The sequence below is a fragment of the Peromyscus leucopus genome, chromosome 19 (genome assembly GCF_004664715.2).
Source record: "Peromyscus leucopus breed LL Stock chromosome 19, UCI_PerLeu_2.1, whole genome shotgun sequence".
Classification (NCBI taxonomy): Eukaryota; Metazoa; Chordata; class Mammalia; order Rodentia; family Cricetidae; genus Peromyscus; species Peromyscus leucopus.
Window position 1 is genome coordinate 78,121,984 of NC_051079.1, and position 20,271 is coordinate 78,142,254.

At 41.5% G+C, this 20,271-nt stretch overlaps 1 protein-coding gene across 2 annotated transcripts; it reads left to right on the forward strand.

The window, feature by feature from the left end:
- The first annotated feature begins 1,215 nt into the window (after window positions 1-1,215).
- On the forward strand, window positions 1,216-17,950 carry Pdcd6 (programmed cell death 6). 2 transcript variants are annotated; one of them, XM_028873638.2, is made up of 6 exons: window positions 1,216-1,428; window positions 2,072-2,133; window positions 6,778-6,822; window positions 8,537-8,695; window positions 13,283-13,392; window positions 17,399-17,950. In XM_028873638.2, exons 1-6 carry the CDS (start codon window positions 1,328-1,330, stop codon window positions 17,495-17,497), a joined length of 576 nt encoding a protein of 191 aa, XP_028729471.1. In that variant the 5' UTR covers window positions 1,216-1,327; the 3' UTR covers window positions 17,498-17,950. The 2 variants fall into 2 exon arrangements, with proteins under 2 accessions (XP_028729471.1, XP_028729472.1); XM_028873639.2 differs by having other exon boundaries at window positions 8,537-8,689.
- The last annotated feature ends 2,321 nt before the right edge of the window (window positions 17,951-20,271 follow it).

The following is a 20,271-nucleotide window of genomic DNA, read 5'->3' on the forward strand; positions in this document are numbered from 1 at the left end:
TAAAAAATGGATTTCAGAATCTAAATAAAAGAACTGGAAAAGTCTGAAAGATTATTCAACAAGTGAGATGTACAGTTTATGAGAGATTTTAAAAATGAATTCACTAAATCATGGGAGAAAATCCACCTTAAAGAACTTTGTAGATTTCTAGGTAAATGCCAAAGCTATGAGATAGTTTCTTTGAATAATTTGAAAAATCTCATGGACAAGAACAAGAAAAATGGGACAGAAAATGATACAGTTGGGAGTTGATCAGATCTATAGCTATGCTAAATAATAGATGATTGTCCACATGGAAGAAAGTTTCAGGTGTACGAGGCCATTCTCTTGGTCCTTGGACTGTTCAGCCTTAGCAAGTAAACTAAAAACCCACAAAGGTAGCATAGCAGTTACAATGATAAATCGGTCTTCACTGAATGAGGAATAGGAAAGCTGGACTAATCCTGTGGCAGAACTGGAATAACTGTAGTATCTTGAACTGTACACAGCACACAGATCTTGGTGGAAGGATGGCCTGATGCATGTGAATGTGAACACAACAGGTTGGTAGTTGCTCCAACACTGTGCATTACTCAAATTCAGGAGCATTCCAATTATAAAAGCATCATAGAATTAGTATCCAGAATGAAGGAAGGCAAGTTTATAATTATAGGAGTAAGCACCAAAAGTGTTAATTAAGTACAGGAGTCCAAGTAGAGGTCACAGACCAAGGACATTATCACTTTAGGACCAAACCTTACTGGGGCCATTCACAAACGAACTTATTTGTGCAATCCCAGGGAGGCTGAGGTTCAGCCGATATAAGCAAGTGGGAAGGCGGGAGGGTGGAGTACGGACTGATGGACAAACTCCAGGGTCCATAAAATGTCACTTTGAGTTTTCGACGAGAACTTCCCGCGGTTGGTGCACATCACTTTTACACCATTCTTATCTATGCAGACATAACGGGAGGTCATCAACTCAAGTGAAGCTTTCACCACTTCCCATCCCAGGTCGAGGCGTTTTGTAAGCTTGGGTTGGCCCGGAGTGGTCTGTTCTCTTTTGAACTTATCCACCTCAGCTCCAGGACAAGACACGCACCTGGCTGGGCAGGAGGGCGGGGCAGGGTCGGGCTGAAAGGCACCGGATGCTACTAGCAAGAGGAGGCGGGGCCCAGACTAGCCTCACGGCCCTCTAGACCTTGCGTGGCAACTGACCACGCCTGCTAAGTGACTCAAAGACACGCGCTTCCGTTGTTCCCAGGAAGTTGTGGGCTCCTGGTCCTGCCCGGGACGGAGGCGGAAGCGCAGCGTTTGGAGCGGGCCGCATTACCGCTGTGCATCAGCCCATGGCGGCCTACTCCTACCGCCCAGGCCCGAGCGCAGGCCCTGGCCCTGCTGCCGGAGCTGCGCTGCCAGACCAGAGCTTCCTGTGGAACGTCTTCCAGCGGTGAGGCCGGCGCTGCCCCGTTCCTCCGGCTCTTGGGAGGGTCCTTGGTTTCCAGGGCCTACTCTCCGGTTCTCTCTGGCCTTCTTTTCCTCGGACCTCCCTTGCAGTCGTTCCTACCCAGCTCCATCCCCGGCTTCCTGTCGTCTACAGTAGCACAAGGCTTGGGGTCATGTTGGCAGTTCCTTTTGCTCAGGGCTGAGGGACGCGGACCAGCTGCCCTACAGGGTCTGGGGTGCTTGCTTTAGGAACGGGACAGATCTTGAGTCAGGAAAACAGCATCAGTAAAAAGAGCCGGCTACTACTGCAGTGTTTTCTGTCCCTGATCGTCCTTCTGAATCGCCAGATTGTCACCCCACTGACTCGTGGCCAAGGAATGACTTATTTGCCCTAGAGAATCTTTATCTAGTACGAATAATATAAACTGGTGCAGGTGTAAATTTAGACGGACTTGAAGAACTAAGAGAAATTGTTCCTTAATCTCTGGCACACCTGGGGGCATGTGACATTCCAGCTGAGCTAAGAGAAAGGTCTGGCCGGAGTAACATTCCAGACCTAGTGTAGGTTGATAGAAATGATGTTTTAGCCTTGTTTTATTTTTCCTTTACTTTTCATCACCAACTTACCGGTCTTTTTTATTTTGTAGGGTTGATAAAGACAGGAGTGGAGTGATTTCAGACAATGAGCTTCAGCAAGCATTATCCAATGGTGAGTTGAAGCCTGATCTATTCACAATAAGCAGTTTCTTTCTTGGAATTATTTCCAAATAAGGAGGTCCTGAAGTTACCAGTATAAGGTAAAGGTGTTTCTAAGCTACTGTGTCCATATTTTCTTGATTATCATTATTGTTGCCTCACTGAGCTCCAAATGTATGTGAGCCTCAGAAAATGCTTTCTGAGAAACGGGAGCCACATTGTAGGCCTTGACTAGCTTTGCGTCAGAGGTCCCTTAGTTATCTAGAAGGCCTTTTACCTACTTGGGTAAATCAATCTTAGCAACTCCTCTGAAGAGGATCATCAGGGACACTGAAAAATTGTCAGGTGACATTTAGAAGTAATTGTTTAGTTGTTGAACAGTTTCAAGATGGTTCTTAAGTATTTTTGTGGAAATATGTTTGCTGTAAGAACTGCTAAAACTCTGGGGCCAGTTTGGGAAATAGATATATGGCAAGTGATGTCAGCAGGATCATGGGGAGGTATTTATGTAAATGTATCCCAGCAGAATTGAGAGGATTGTGGCCTTTGTATGGAGCTAGCTCTCCATGGAGTCATGTTTTTTCTGGTGTCAGTGTTATTAATCTTTAGTGGTACCATTAGAGACAATTAAAATAATTATTTAATTTTAAGATTTATTTATTTGTATGAATGTTTTACCTGCTTATATGTATGTGAACCAGGTGTATGCCTGCTGCCCATGGAGGCTAGAAGAGGGCACCTGACCCTCTGGAACTGGAGTTGCAGATGGTTGTAAGCCACCATGTAGTTGCTGGGAACCAAACGTGGGTCCTCTGCAATGGCAACAAGTGTTCTAAACCTCTGAACTGTCTCTCCAGCCTCAACCTTTCTTTCTTTCTTTCTTTCTTTCTTTCTTTCTTTCTTTCTTTCTTTCTTTCTTTCTTTCTTTCTTTCTTTCTTTCTTTCTTTCTTTCTTTTCTTCCTTCCTTCCTTCCTTCCTTTCTTTCTTTTCTTCTTTCCTTCCTTCCTTCCTTCCTTCCTCCCACCCTTTCTTCCTTCTTTCTTTCTTTCCTTCCTTCCCTTCTTTCCTTCCTTCCTCCCTTCCTTCCTTCCTTTTCTCTCTTTCTTTTTTGACAGTCTCATGTTCTAGGCTGGCCTGGAACTTCTAAGTAGGCAAGGATGACCTTGAACTTCCAATCCTCCTGCATCTAACTCCTAAATACTGAGTGCTGGTTTATTCTGTACTGAGCATAGAACCTAGAACTATATGCACAGTGGGCAAACACCCTACCAACAGAGTATATCCATGATCCTAGAGACATTTTTCTTATTAAATATCATTTGTAATTCTTAAGGTGTGGCTGTCTTTTCTTATTATTACTTATTATTATATTTAGAGCTTGTTTCTCCCCAGGTGAGCTGTATAAGCTTAGGAAGGTATTAGTTTCAAGATGTGATGAAAATTTTAAAAGGCTCATTTTTGTTATAATGGGGATTATTTTTCTGTAATTGGTTGGATAAAAGGGAGAAGGCAAGTGAGATGCTAGATAGTGCCTCATAGCCTTGGCATCAAAATTAAAGCCCTCTGCCATCCACTTATGCTAGGCATTCTTGTTTCATTTATATTTTCAGAGTGACCTTTAAACTGACACAATTTTTATTACTTAACCTGTGGGGACCACAAGATGCTGTTGTTGAGGGACCACTTTAAATCATGGTGGTTTTCTGTTGCCTGATGTTATAATGATGCTGTATAAATTAACCACTGTGTTGTATTACCGTATTGGGAAAGTAGACTTTGACAGGTTATCAGGGAAAAATCGAAGTCTACAGGAGCAGCCACACCCATGTGGTATGAAGTATATCTTCCAGTGAAGAGAAGTAGGGGACTAGAGTCCATGGCAGGATATAGGCAGAAAAATAGGTCCCTAGTGGTTTGGCGCATGTGTTTAGTGACCTACGTCTGGTACAAACCAGGTAGAAAAGCACAAAGGCTTCAGAGTAAAAGGAAGTGACAGCACCTCAAAAACACCGTATCACCTGCTCTGTGAAGCTGTGAAAGAACTGGAGTTTATGCTTATTGATAATCTGCTCTCTTTCCAAATAGTCGGAATACAGAAAATAAAGTAAAATTTAATTATGATTGCTGAGAGGTGGAAAATAGACAGTAAAGATGAAAGGTTAACAATAAGCCATAAATTTGGCTTCAAAATTTTTAGTAGCTAATGTAAAGAGGAACATGTATTCAGTTAATGTACAAACAAAAACAAATAGTCACTGAAGCCTCTTGGGACACACAGATTATTAAGCTTGTAGGTCTGTACAAGGTCTGTGCACTCATGGGGCCAGTTCTTATGCTCCCAGCATGAGCCAAGGATTTTCCCTGTTTAGCTTGGGCACTGATTTCAAAATGATTCTGACTTGAATTAGGGCTTAGTGTCCTTCAGGCAACTGTTAAACTTCTTTCTCTCTTTTAGGAAATTTAATTATTGTGTTGTGGAAGGAAATATGAAGTTAAAAATAGCTTCGTTTCTCCCTTCAGTTTAGACCTCTTGGTTGCTGTGTACTTGACACCATGCTAGGAGTGTTTGTGGGTACACTGGGCTTCTGTGAGATTTATTTACATAGAAGTATGGTCAGTGGACAGAAAGAACATAGAATGGGATTTGTTTTCTCATCCCTGCAACTGCAGTACCTGCTAGAAGCAGCTCATGAAAAGAAAAATTTGTTTTGGTTCACAGTTTTGGTTCAATCCATCCAGAAAGGGGGGGGGTTGGTGGGACAGAACCATTTACTTCATGGCAGCTAGGGAGCCTAAAAAGAGGAATACTGGTGTTCCTCTGTTCCTCCAGCTGTCTCCTCTTTCCCTTTTATTCTGTGTGGACCCCACCCCATGGAATAGTACCACCTACATTCAGGGTAGGTCTTTCCCTTAAGTTAATTGCATCTGGACATGCCCTGATAAACATGGAAATATATCTTATTAATCTCCTAGGTGATTGATTTTTAAATCCAAGTGGACAATGAAGATCAGCTATCACAGGATTTCTCTTACCTTTATGAAATAATGTGTCACAAACTTCTTTGGGACTTCTTGGGTTATATATTAAAAATTAATTTTTCTCAAGCTCCTTTTTGGCGTGTATTTGTTGATTAGTCTTTTGTGAAGTGTAGCCCAGGCTGACTTTAATTAAAACTTACTGTTTAGTTGAGGATGATTTTGAACTCATAATTTTCCTGCCTCTACCTCCCAAGTGCTGGGGTTATAGGCACTTGTCACCACACTCACCTCTTTTTAGTAGTGCTTTTGAAGTAGATTTGACTTAACAAACATATTATTAGTGATTTGAGATGCATGTTTTCAGTTGTACTTTGAAAATAGTCTTTTTTTTTTTTTAATTTCTTTTGGAGACGTTTTTATCAGTAGAGTTCTAGGATAAAAAAAAAAAAGCTGAGGCAAATCACACTCACATATAAACAAGATGATTCCCTGTAAAATTCAGTCACTTATGCCTTTTCCTCACCATTGGCCTTGTTACATGAGTGACAGTCTGTAGCTGGAGAGTTTCTTTCCAGCTCCCGCCAAGCCCCTCCAGTCCCGGAGCCCACTTAGAAAATAAACACACCAACTCTTATATTATTTAAACTGCTTGGCCACTAGCTCAGGCCTATCATTGTCTAGCTCTTACTTTTATATTTAACCCATTTCTATTAATCTATACTTTGCCACATGGCTCGTGGCTTCCTGGTACCTTACATCTTCCTTGTCTTGGCGGTGGCTGTAGGCAGTCTCCTCCTCTGCCTTCCTGTTCCCTCAATTCTCCTCTCTGTTAGTCCCGCTTATACTTCCTGTCTGGCTACTGGCCAATCAGTGTTTTATTTATACAGAGCAATATCCACAGCAACAGTCTTTGTTGCCCTGTGTTGGTGCAGAGGGAGTTTGAGATCTATTTATGTCTTTGACAGTTGGGTGGGGAGAATAACTCAATTGGCTGGATTTCCCTGGGCACTGAAAGTTCTTTTGTTTTGTTTATTTGATACAGGATCTCACTGTAGCCCAGGCTGGTCTCAACTCTCCATCCTCCTGCTTCTGCCTCCTAAATACTGGCATCCCAGGCCTGCACTGTCATGTCTTGACTTCTTTGCCTTGGCAGTTTACGACAAAGATGTGATTTGTGGCAGAGAGCATTATTTTCCTCTGGACAACTGGAGCTTAGTGGCTGACTACTGAAAAATGATAGACTCTCAGGTTCAAGACAGTTGCCCTGCTGATAGCCTGTGCTATAGTAGAGTATGTCTCACTGATTCTAGGAACCCATTCCTGGTTTTCCACCCAATTATCCCTTGCTACTTTACTCTTTGTCCCTTCTGTAAAAGGAGCTGTTATAGTGAGTCTTATACTAGAGAGTTGTCAAGCCTGAATAAGTGGTCTTTGGGACCCTAGGCACAGTCTGACATATCTACTCTCCCCAGAAATTTGCACAACTGAAGTTCTGTGGAGAAACAGCACCGAGCCTCTGGTAACCAGATCTTCTAGTGTCCCAGGGAGCAGGCCCCTGCTTGCAACCTCTGTTCCAGAGCAGGCTACTGACTCATAGACTGTCATAGACAAGTCACTTAGAGCGTCTTATAAGTTTATCTTCTTTTGTCTAATTGCTATTATGTCATTTGTTTCCAGGTACTTGGACTCCGTTTAATCCAGTGACTGTTAGGTCAATCATTTGTAAGTATCTATGCAGACAGGCTAGGTGGTTGTTTCTGTGGGTGCTGCTATAACCCCAGTCATATTGAGTGGGCTCTTATGTTTCATTCTCCCTGCTTCCGTATTTCTAGATGCTTTCACTTATTGGTTAGTTTAAAGTTACATCTTAGTCTGTCCTTTCCATTTCTAATTCAGAGGTTATAGATGCATAAAATTTTCATATTACAGTTTTCTCTAAGCCTTATTTTGTTATTTTGGTAGTATCTTTTAAAAAATTCATTTTTGTGACTTTTATTTAAGTATTTTAAGTAATTGTCTTCTAAACTTTAAGAAATGCATTTATTTAAGAATTACATATATTAACTTATATCTACTTTACCTTGTGTTACTTATGACTTTGAAGTCTATAGGAAAGAAGGAGTCTACATCTAATAATTCTTCTTGTTGAATTTCATACATGTAACTGATTTCCTTCATGTTTTAGTTACTTTTCTTTGTTTTGCAAGCTAGTGTTTGGTTGAATTTAAAATGCATGTACCAAGGCCTGAGCTGGAGTTGGGTCCTGCAAGGATTTTCATCATTTCTTTCTTACCAGGATTACCAGTTATGAGTTCTTCCTGTGTCTTAGTTACTTTTCCATTGCTATGATAAAACACCACGACTAAGGCAACTTATAGAAGAAAGAGTTTATTTGGGCTTACAGTTTCAGGAGGTTAAAGTTCATAATAGTGGACAGCCTGGCAGTAGGCAGCAGGCAGCAGGCTTGGCAGCGTGAACAGGAAACTGAGAGCTCACATTGAGAATTAAACTGATTTTTTTAAAAAATAAAATCCAAAGTTCCTAGGATAATAGATTAGGGCATCTTCTCATTAAAACAAGGCATTTCTTGCCCTAGGAGAACTCCTCTGAGCCTCCCTCTGGAGGTGTGTACCTGGTCAGTAAGTAAAAGGGTTAACTCTGGCTCAAGCCCAGGAGCTAGAATAATCGGGGACTTAACCTTTGCATACCATTTTCCTTCTTATAAAGTGAGAGTACTTTTTGGGGCAGGAGGCGCTTTCGGAGTTTCTCTGTGTAGCCTTGGAGCCTGTCCTGGAACTCACTCTCTAGACCAGGCTGGCCTTGAACATACAGGAGATCCGCCTGCCTCTGCCTCCGGAGTACTAGGATTAAAGGTGTACGCCACCACCACCAGGCTGGGAGTAGAGTACTTTTAGTGTTTCTGTTTTCAGAACTTTCTGAAGTATAAAACATTGTGGGTTTTTTTTTTTTTTTTTTTTTTTTTTTTTTGGTTTTTCGAGACAGGGTTTCTCTGTGTAGCTTTGCGCCTTTCCTGGAACTCACTTTGGAGACCAGGCTGACCTCGAACTCACAGAGATTCGCCTGCCTCTGCCTCCCGAGTGCTGGGATTAAAGGTGTGCGCCACCACCACCCGGCTAACATTGTGGTTTTTTTTAATTGTCTACCTTTTATACATCTGTGAATGTGTGTTCTGGTTGACATTACTTAGGAGCTAGTGTTGGGTTACTGTCTTCTACACTCCCTCCACCCTAGGCAGGGATAACTAGACTTTTAGGAAATCTTGTAATCAACAAACTAACCTTTAGCCAGCTGGTAGCTCCGTGCCAGCACCTGAAGGCCTTAGAGGTGATATGAAACTGTCAGTTCTGTACTATGATGGTCTTTTGCTGTTGAACATGCAAACTTAATGCTTGTCTGGTATTCCTCTGCATCTCAGCTATGTTTGACCGAGAAAACAAGGCTGGTGTGAACTTCAGTGAATTTACAGGTGTTTGGAAATACATCACAGACTGGCAGAATGTCTTCCGCACCTATGACAGGGACAACTCTGGGATGATTGACAAGAACGAGCTCAAGCAAGCACTCTCAGGTTTTGGTAATTCACTTGTCTTAATTGTATAGCATATTTCATTTTGGAATATAGGAGTCTCTCAAGCTTTGTTTTACTCTGTTCAGTTTATTGATTTTTTTTAACCCAGTCCATGTGAAATTTCTGTTTATATTGCACAGGTTCATATTTTGATTCTATTTTTGTCATGAAGATTTATATGTGACATGGAGTCTTTCACACAGTGTTTCATCCAAAATGAGATAAGGGCTATGCAAATCATGTACTTTTTGTGAAATGAGATGATATGAGCAAAATTGAGAATGTGGCTTTTGGAACAATTTAAAGTAGAAAACCAGAAATACAGTGGTGTGGAGAAGTTGGCAGCATATACGTAGTGGTTTGTCGAAGTACATGGACACAGTGATAACACTAAGAAACAATTCTATAAATAATAAAAGTTTATCAGTCCATTCAAATTTTACTTCAGTGGGAAATTATGAAGTGTATGTGCCCATTCTCAAATGCATTTAGCACGTGTGTGCTTGGTGTGGGCTTAGGCATGCAAAGTGTGCTGTGTTTCTTGCAAATATTCATAGTACCTGTCCAGAGTGTAATTAGAGGCTCCCAGAACTAGCCTTGAGTGTGAGAGAAAACTGGAATTTTTAATTACAAAACAATCACTGAAATGTTTGCATCCCATCTATAACTTGTCATGACTATATCAAGATTCAAATTTGGAACAGTTTCATATAGTACTTTCTGTTCTTTTGCCCTTACCAAACTCTTCTGTATTTTATCTTTTGAAAGATTGTTAATAGATGTCTTCTAGAAAAATTTTATTAAAAAATGAACTATAATCTAGTGTATTGTGACTATCTTGAGTTTTACTTTCCTAAAGTATGTTATTTCCTACTAATATAGCTTCTATAATTCTGCCATTTCTCCTTCCAGCATGACAGTGACCACCCCTTTTCTTTCATCCTCTCCCTTCTCATTTTGTCCTGGGGCCAGTTAGAAGCATAAGTGCCCTCTGTGTCTTGATCAGACCAAGGGCATTTCAGAATCTTCTACAGGAAAGGTGTTTGGTCAGGGCCCAGTGGGCCATCTTGGGCAGTGCCAGCATCTCTCACTTTTCCAAACATTTCTCAGCTCAGCAATCCCCTGTGAACTCTCCTGGTAGTCATGCCATGGTTTTTCCTGTTTGTCCTGATATATTTCTCTTAAGTCTTCAGGAAAAAGAAATGTCTTTCTGTTTGCATACTAATTTGGAATATTTTTGGTGGCAGCTGTTAGGAAGTTGGCTTTGGAAGCAAAAGTTCCTGTTATAACTCCTGAAATAGTTGTTGCTGCTGGGTAAACAGGAGCTTAGTAGAGAATAAGAGAATCTGGTGTTTCAGGCTAGCCCAGTGATACCTGTGGCTCTAGTGAGGCACCTGGTGAGGCTAATGATTCTTCTGTTCACTGAAACCATTGCTAATAAGTTCTGTGGCCAGGTACAGAGATCTGGATGGGCATGTACACTGCCCTGTAGGTGTGACTTCGGTTACTTGTTAGTTACTTTACCTGCAGTAAAGCCATCTGTTCTGGTGGGCAGCACAGTTGAAGTGAATAATCCCCCTTACCCCCAAACCCTGCACGTCTTTGAGCATCCCCTTTTCTGTGTAGCTTCGGGCAGCTTGTGTAGTTTGGATTTGTTGTTTGTTTGGTTTTTGTTGTTGTTGTTTTAATCATAAAAACTTATGAAAGTATAGTGGACCTCCACTTACCTATATTTCCAGCCATGTTCAATCTTGTTGCATCTGCTTAATTCCTTTATAGTGGAGGCTTAGGCAAATCTGAAACCTGTGGCATGACCGCCAGGTAATATGGTTGCTTACCATTGACTCATTTCACAAGGTTACTGAGTTTTAAAAATGCTCTGTGTAGGTTGGGATTAGACAAGACCTACATATAGCCCTTCTCATGCCATTTGCTGGTTGGGGGAACACAGATTAGTACCAGGCAGATCATTCCAGTAGAGATCACTAATTTCAATCAGGCTGTGTGTGACTGCAACCCTCAGGAAGCACAGGGTTGTATTGTTTCTGGTAGTGGAACTTCATGTCCAGGTGCTCACTTCCTGGTGCTGACCAATCTGGCCACAGATTAGTGGCCTGGACCAGTGGTGTCAATGGAGTTATTTTTCTGGTGGCGTCATACCTTCTATTAGTTTCTAGGTAGAAAAGGACCTTTGCCTAGTACCAAGGGTGTGGGCTATTGGAAGTAGACACAGAATATTTCCATTTCCATTCAGTGAGATTCTCACACACGGGGCAGATTTAGAGAGTAGATATGTCTCCATACTACCTCACTCAGACCCTTCAGCCTTCTTGTGAAGACATTCCACCTGGTCTATCCTGAGATAGTCAAGACTGATTCCAGGGCATGTCCCTGGTTGAGAATTATGATCTGATCTTGCTACTTATGCAAGAGTGCAGGCCTCTAGGTGGCCTTATCCTATTAGATAGAAACAAATTGGTATGCAGCCTGGCAGTCAGCAGGCTGGTCTAATATGTGTCTCACTGGTCAGTCCTAATCAGGCCTCAGGGCTGAGCACAAAGCATTTCAGTCCTAAGGCAGGGCTATTCTTTTTTCTTTTTTCTTTTTTCTTAACTTTTTTATTCATTTTACATACCAACCACAGATCCCCCTTTCTTCCCTTCACCTCCCCCCCAGCCTCCCTCCACCCCCAACCGCCTTCCATTCCCTCCTCTGACAAGGTAAGGCCTCCCATGGTGAGTCAGCAGAGTCTGGTACATTTAGTTGAGGCAGGTCCAGGTACCTCCCCCTGCATCAAGGCTGTGCAAGGTGTTCCACCATAGTTAGTGGGCTCCAGAAAGCCAGCTCATGCACCAGGGATGAGTTCCCACTAGTTTGGTTTGGTTATCTCTGTAGGTCTCCCCATCATGATCTTGATGCCCCTTGCTCATAGAATCCCTCCTTTCTCTCTTCAGCTGGACTCCTGGAGCTCAGCCTAGTACTTGACTGTGGATCTCTGCATCTGCTTAAGGCAGGGCTATTCTTGTGTGCCCTTGTATTGAAGGAACTCTTTTGAGACCAGTTTACTGCCAAATTTTAGCCCCTTTAGGGAGCATTCTTTTATGGTTTACTTCTTTGTAGTTTACTTTGCTATTTGTATGTCTTTTGTCTTTGCTTTCCCTACAAGAATGCCAATTGTCAGAGAAATTACAAGTTAATTATAGCAAAAATGGGGTTGCTTCCATGCACAGACAAGATAGATCTCTTATATATTTGTTCTCATTTCATTGGCCCTTTCCTTATCCTGGCAGGAGGACAACAGTATCTGTCTTGCTCTGTCTACACCTGGGCCCAAGCTCTGTTCTCAGAGGGTCAGGGCTTAGCCAGGGCCATTATTACCTCACATGCTAGGTGTAAGGAAGTGAGACATGGCAGCTGTTTCCTATGGGCTATCTCTTTCAGATTTAAATTGGAGGTCCCATCTTCTGCTTGATCTGTAAGAAAGGGGGCTCCTGTAGCAGTTTTAATGTCACACATTTGTTTAGGGTTCTAGAATGTAAGTTCCTGTCTCCACTCCCCGCAACTGCTCTGGAAGGTGCTTTGAACATGTTTTTGTGTTTGAACATTTATCAGTATAATGATTAAGTTTCATACAGTAATTAACTGTGAGATTCAGATAATAGGTGTACTTATACTTACAAAGCTTCCAACAAGACTGAAAATCAGTAAAAATATTTCAGCACCTGGATTTTGTCTCCTGCCTCAAAAAGGATACCATGGTCACACAGGGAAGGAAACAGATGAAGGGTATCCTCCTTAAACATGGCCTCTGGTCATGTCTGTTATGTCTGGTGTGTCCACACATCTTCACAGCTGTCATCCCCTGCTAAAGACCCTTTCAAACACACTCAGTAATTTGGAAATGGAATTATAATGCCAGGTCATTTGTTATTGATCCTAAACTCCACGAGGCATAGTGACACATTATTGATTCTAACCTTTATAAGACTGATTAGCTGTATTTCAGAACCCTGATCCCAGATGAACTATTTTTTGTAAGGGTCCCCATCAGTTACCTTCTTTCTTTATGTTGAGACACATGTAACTAGAGCTGTTAGGGATATTTTAGTTTTCATAGCATCTTCTAATGATGAATGACCTAGGACAGCAAGTCACTGAAAACATTCATTTCTAGATGAGTTGACATAGTGAGGAGTCTACTGGGTTCAGGAATACCAAGTCTAACTGCCTTGTGGATGTTTCTTAGGCACAGGCAGAGTGAGTACAGTTAGCTAACATAAACCAGTGAGCTCATAGGAAGCAAGACAGCAAGCAGCACATTCTGTTACTACTCAGACTTGCAAGTTGGTATTGGTATGTAAGATCACTCCACAGTGATATTTATATCAGAATATTGTATTTAAGTAGTTATTTAGTTTCCAGAGTGCCTTTCAGTTAAGTTTGTACTTTTTTTTTTTAATCTCTAATTTCTACCTAATCATTGTTTAATCTGAAGCCTTGGGGTCTTAAGAAGGAAAGCTTAGCCAATATAAGGTATAATTCATGCTTTATTCCTCTCCTAGCCTGTCTTGACTCTTATCTTCCCTCTCCAAGGCTACCGGCTCTCTGATCAGTTCCATGACATCCTCATCCGAAAATTTGACAGACAAGGACGAGGACAGATCGCATTTGATGACTTCATCCAGGGCTGTATCGTCTTGCAGGTGACTGAGCAGCTTCATATGGGTTTGCTGTGACATGCAGAGGTGGGAGTAGGGGATAGGAATGGAGGAGCCACCAGAGTGAGTACTTCCTTCTGTTTAAGTTTTGGAGCTAGGAATACTTTTTTTTTTTTTTTTTTTTTAACCCTTGGAACTAGGATCATTTGCCTCACAGTGATGTTTCAGTAGTTGTACCATAAGATTATAATGACCTGGAAAATGTCTATTTCCTATTTTATTTTATTTTATTTTATTATATTTTTTTGGTTTTTTGAGACAGGCTTTCTCTGTGTAGCTTTGTGCCTTTCCTGGATCTCGCTCTGTAGACCAGGCTGGCCTTGAACTCACAGAGATCCACCTGCCTCTGCCTCCCGAGTGCTGGGATTAAAGGTGTGCACCACCACCGCCTGACCTGTTTCCTATTAATGTCACAGCTGTTATGACATCATAGCATAAGACATTATATTTTTATGGTAAAGCTGGTATAATGAACCTTGATGCTAGTCATATGTAAGTCTAGCAATATGTTTATATATAGTACATAGTCCTTGGCAATAATAATTGACTTATATAATTGAAATACTATGTAATACTATTTATTTTTTAGAACAAGGTCTCTATATCTCTGGCTGGCTTTAAATTCACTATGTAGCCTATGCTGGCTTTAAACTTATTTTCAAAATAATAAATTATAGCTGTGAACCATATGCTTTACTTTTTATCGCTACAGTATATATACCTTCTACTTACTAAAAAAATACAAAGAAGTGCTGGAAAGAGCATTCATTGTTATACCAGCATTAGCCTCCTATATTCCATCCTTGCTGTGACCCCTTGATTGTGCCAAGCAGCCAATCATTGATGACCTATGCTATCTAGGCATGATAAGCAAACTCTAGAGTATGCAGACACCCATTCATTGCTTAGTGTATGTTCCTGTCAAAGAAGCAGGCTCTGCTATTTCTTCTAGATAGAGGTCTAGGTTCTCTAGGTTTAAGCTTTGGAAATATGGTGCATTGATTAGTCCTTAGGTATATTAAGATTTTTGCTATAGAAATTTTCAAACAAAAAGTAACAACAGAGGTAACAGTATGATGATCATACTTCACAGCTGTTAGCTCAAAGTGGGTTATATGTGACACATCCATGCTCTGGCCCCTTTATCTAAAGTAGATTCAGTTCATAGAAAGCAAATGTTTTCTTCTTTAATACTTCAGTGGAACCTGTTGTTAAGAGGTAAGTCCTTAGAGATTGAACCTAAGCTGAGGTCACTTACATTGGTTGCAGAACCACTGAGAGATGTGGACAGCATTAAGCCTTGAGATACAATGTAGAATTTTGGAAAATATTCTCAGTGTTGTTCTAGTTCAAAGAAAATCAATAAAAGTGTATCTCCTCTAATTGGATTGCTAATTACAATGCTGCTTGATTTCTTAAAAAATGAATCTGAGGGCCTAGAGAGATGACTTAGCAGTAAAGAGCACTGGCTGCTCTTCTAGGTGATCCAGGTTTGATTCCCAGTACCCACATGGTAGCTAACAACCATATGTGACTCCAGTTCCAGAGGATCCAGTACTCTCTTCTGGCCTGCATGGGCAATGAGTACACATGGTGCACAGACATACAATCTGGCAAAACACCCATACACATAAAACAAAAATAAATCTTTAAAAAAGTCATTCTGGGTCTAGTATGGTATAAGCCTATAATCCTAGCTTCCAGGAGCCTGAGCTACAAGATTCATGAGTTCTAGGCAAAGCCTAGCTACATAACAGTAAGTACCCTGTCTTAAACAAACAAATAAAAAGATCTTGGCATGTCACCCCCTGTTCTTCATCTTGTTGGATAACTGGTCTATTAGTATTCAAGCTTCAAGTCTCTGAAAGAAACTACCTCTGCTACTACTCTCTCATGAGGTTAGGGATGCTTACAGTGTTCTCTGAGCACTTTAAAAAGAGATTTGATGTGAAATCTCATAGACTGTGTCTGAATTATTATAAAGTTAGAGTTCACATTTATAAGTAAAGTTCTGATCCTTACATTTCTGGGTATGCAAAGGTTTGGGTTTTTTATTTTTTCAGCCTCCTGGGTAATCTAGTCAAGTCCAGAAGAAGCTCTCCACTCTGTACACCTTGTACTCTGTTGGTATTGTTTCCTGAGGGGTGGGGTGGGGTGGACAGCCAGTTTCTTGGATCAGTTTTACCTTTGGAAAAATGACTGAAAATGCTAGAAAGGTGGAGAATCTAAAAGGAAAGAGAACATTGTATGATATAGGTAAAAGTTTCCTCAGAAATGTGTTTCTTTTTTTTCTAAAAAGCCCAGGCTGGCATTGATTTTTCCCTGTGTAGTTGAGGGTGGCCTTGAACTCCTGGTCTTTCTACCTCCACTTCCCAAGTTCTAAGATTACAGACTTGAATCAGCACTCTCAGTAATTCATTATTCTTTGTGTTTTGTTTTATGGTGCTGGGATTGAAACTAGAGCCTTGCACAGGTTAGGCAAACTTACTCTTTGCTACAGTCATTTGTTACTGACAGAGACATGTTCTGGAGGATGTGTTATTAGGTGAGGTTATTGTGCAAACATGAGTGTGCTTACACATAATCTGGATGGCAGAACCTGTTATACATGTGAACTGTATTGTATGGCATAACCACTGTGTTAGCTTTCTTTATCTTACCATTAAAAAAATGACATAAATCAATTAGAAATAAGATTTAGGTTCACAATTTTAGAAGCTTTAGTCCAGATTTGGCTTGTTGCTTTGGGGATTTGTGACAGGCAGACAGGAAGGTGATTGGAGTCCCAATAACCCTTTCATGGGTACACCACTAGTGGCCTAATTTCTTCCCACTAGGCACCACTTCCCTAACATACCGTTTAGACAGAGTTCCTAACACGTGTTTTTTGTTGTTGTTGTTGTTTTAAGCAGATATTTAAGATTCAGATTGTAGTGTCTTATAGTCCAGAACTGACCAAGACATAGTTTTGTGGCCACATGACTAGTTTGTTTTGTGATAATAGTATTTTGTGGAGAGTAGAGAACATTGAGACAGACTCTTGCTATGTAGACCAGGATGGTCTTGAACAGTCTTTCCTCAGCCTCAGTGCTGAGGTTCAAGTGTGTGATACCTCCTTGCTTTTTTTTTTTTTTCTTTCACAAAAAAACCATTCATGTCTAAAGTAGTAAGTAGACCATGAACTGTTGAGTCTTGATGTGCTGGGGCTGTTGTTTTCTGTTAACACATAATATTCCCTTGTGTCTTTGGTTTTGTTTTGTTTTCATTAGAAATACTGAGAACATACTTATGGTCTTCATGAGTCTATTCAAAATTGGCATGCATGTAACCTAGTCTTACAAAATGTGAGTGAAATCTGGGCATGATAGCACCATGCCTTTAATCCCAGCACCCGGTGCTCTGGAGGTAGAGGCAGACAGATGGATTTCTGAGTTCAAAGTCAGACCAGGCCAGCCAGAGTTACATAGTTGTTCTCTGTCTCAAAAACATAAAACAAATAACAACAAAATGAATGGAATAAAATGGTCTTGCTCATCTACTTCTTACCTGTCTGGGTCCAAATTCTGCTGGAGGGGAGATGGGCTAAGGAGGCTGAGCCCTGCATAATGCTTACCCACTGCATGTAGTTGGCCCTTTCCCCACTGGGCCCTTCAACACATGGGCCCTTTGGGCATATAGTCAAGATTCAAAGTGTCTCTGTTCGGGCTACACAGACCAGGTCCATGAGATGGTTGTGAAATGTGAAGAAGGGTCTATGTGGTATATAGTTGGCTAGGCCTGCCATACCCTTTGTTGTCCATAGAGGCACTGACTAGAGGTGCTCAAGACTACCCCTGTGCTTTCCTGTGTGAATGCCATTGCAGTATCCTTCTAAGAGATGAGGGAAATGCATGTGCTTCTGAGATTGGGTCCCCAAATGTCTTTTTAAAATGTCTTCTATCTAAGTATACTGTTCTGTCCAGTAAATTCTCAATGTCTATGCTTCTCCCAGAGGTTGACAGACATATTCAGGCGCTATGACACGGATCAGGACGGCTGGATTCAGGTGTCTTATGAGCAATATCTCTCCATGGTCTTCAGCATCGTATAACCAGGCCTTGTGAACAGCAAGCACAGCGTGCAAAAAGACTGAAAATGCCAAATCCCTTACCTGTGATGAAACAGGGCACAAGTGCAGTTAGATGCTGTTCTTCCTGTAGGCTGTATAATTACTACTTGGGGACCTGGCTGTACATATGTGAATAAGCTGGTTAGTGATTCTGTAGTGGCACCCTAGCTACACTGTTATAATACAAACCTTGGGTTTGCTGACTAATTGTGCCATGAGGTGAAACCTAATAATGGTTCGGGATTCTGCTCTCAAACTATCATGTTCTCTTCTAGATGTCTCTAATTCTGTAGTTGAAATGCTTTTATTAGCCAATAGGATTTTAAAATAATATGGAACTTGCACAGAAGGCTTTTCATGTGCCTTACTTTTTTAAAAAAGAGTTTATGTATTCATTGGAATATGTAACATAATAAAGTAATGATACAGACTGTTGCCTACTCTTTTTTTTTTTTTTTTTTTTTTAAATAAAACAGGTGGAAGAAATGTACCCATTGTTGCTGCTCTAGTTGGTGGTGTGAACCTGGGAGAGTGGGGTCTAAATTGAGGCAGACTAAAGTCTCATGCAGTAGCCAACTTTATTTAGAGCGTAAGACAATTTACACTCTGAGGGTTAAGAAGAATCACATGAGAAAGGTGTTCAATCACAAGGACAAGACACATGTGGCAAAAACATGTTTTCCATAGAGGCACATGAGTAACAGCAGCTGAAGTAAACTCACTCCCATCTGCCACACCTGGGATGAGCATGAACACACACTCCAAGAACGATTCTGTTTTGAAGAAACAGATCACAAAACTTGTTTTCTTGGAGTTTTCTCACAAGCACCCGGAATTCTCACATGACTCCATTCTTGTACTGTGTTCCAACATCTATGTCTCTAAATTCACTGTCTCACATGTACTTTGCTACATGAAATTATGTTCAACAGACAAGCAGGACAGATGGGCTAGGAAGATGAGGTTTAACTAACCAGAGATAAGAACCATGTTAAATTACCTTACACCAGTTCTGGGGTTAGGAACCCTTCATGTCTCCAGCTTGTCAACTCTGCTTAAAGGAAATAGATTTTGCTTTAGGAGAGGTAGGGATATGAAGACAATTGGATAGGTGTCAGGGATGAGAAACATCCATTGAGGTCCTCTCCTGGCCAAGGATGCCTCTGAGGGTTTGTTTCCTGTGGTATCTGGTTTATAGGACCACAGAGAGAAGGGGCTATATTCTATGGTGGCAAAGTTGTGTTGCTTCTTGGGCTTTGACCTTGTGATCCCATTATGGGAGTCTCTGGGTGTGCTCTAAGGATCCATCCATGTTGGTCATCTCCCAGACATTGACCCACACTAGCAAATGACCCTATTCAGTGAGGTCAACCAATACACAGTGAAGTCAGTGGTATATGATGCCACCATCTGTGTGAAGGCTACTACTTGGACTCATCTTCTATTTATAGCCACCAGTCATCTCTGCTCCCTCCCAGCCCTGTCTGCAACCATCCTCTTACAGTCTCAGGTGGCAGGACCCCAATACTTCTTGTCCCTGTGCTCACCTGTTCATGTATACATATACCAAATATGAGTACCACATATCTGAGTACCTGCATTGCACACGAGCATTTTCATGGCATACCTTAGTGCCTGCACTGCATACTTGAGTTCCTTTATGTGGGTAGTTTGAATGTAATTGACCCCCATAATCTCAAAGGGAGTAGCACTACTAGATGTGATTTTTTTTTTTTTTTTTTTTTTTTTGAGTAGGTATGGCCTTGTTGAAGGAAGTATGTCACTGTGGGAACAGGCTTTGAGGTTTCCTATGCTCAGGATACCACCCAGTGTCTCAGTTTACTTTCTGTTGCCTTCAAGATAAAACACTCAGCTCCGGCACCTAATCTGCCTGCATACCACCATGCTCCCTGTCATGATGGTAATGGACTGAACCTCTGAAACTGTAAGTGAGCCACCCTAATTAAATGTTTTCTTTATAAGAGTTGCCGTGGTTATGTTGTCTCTTCACAGCAATAAAAACTGTAACTAAGACACTACCACACTTCTGAGTACTTGCACCAACAATACACCTTAGGTCCTGCTCCACAGTCCTGAGTACCCCCACACCATACAACTGAGAAACTGCTCTACACATGTGAATATCTGATTCCTATAATTGAGCACCTGTACTGTGGGTCTGAGGACCCACCCAAGGACACCTGAGGCTCTGGTGCACACATCTGAGTACTTGAATCCACACACCATACTTGAGTCTCTGCTTCATATGCCTGAATACTTGTACTGCACACCTGAAAGCCTACCCAAAACCTGCACTACACTCCTGAGTTTCTGTATCACATATCTGAATACCTTCACTACATGCCTGAAAACCTACCTGTTCCACATGCCTTCACATGAGAATGGAGTGCCTTGATTGCACTTGTGTGAGCTTGTACCATACACCTGGGAGTGTACCACACCCAAGAATGAAGTACCTGTGCCACATATCTGGGTGTGTCTGTGCCATAATCCTGAGTAGAGTACCTGCTAGGGTCCAGTGCTATCATTAGGAAGGCTTAGGCTTGGATTCTTGACCTGAGCTGGGTATGATTTGGCTGGGTTGCTTCCAGAAATTCAAAATGGCCTGTAGTTAGGGTCCCACCTGAGGGAGGCACAGTGGTAAGTGAACTGGAGTCTGTTTGTGGAGTGGGGACTTTGCTGGTCTTTCAAAGGCCAGGGAAGGAAGTGGCTCATGGTATGTAGGAGGGCCAATA

Bases quoted from the DNA above. Each gene is read 5' to 3' on its own strand.
- Pdcd6 (XM_028873638.2), top strand. From the start codon at position 1,328: ATGGCGGCCTACTCCTACCGCCCAGGCCCGAGCGCAGGCCCTGGCCCT. The intron at 2,134-6,777 runs GTGAGTTGAAGC...ATTTGTTTCCAG, and splicing joins TCAGCAAGCATTATCCAATG to GTACTTGGACTCCGTTTAAT. The intron at 6,823-8,536 runs GTAAGTATCTAT...TCTGCATCTCAG, and splicing joins GACTGTTAGGTCAATCATTT to CTATGTTTGACCGAGAAAAC.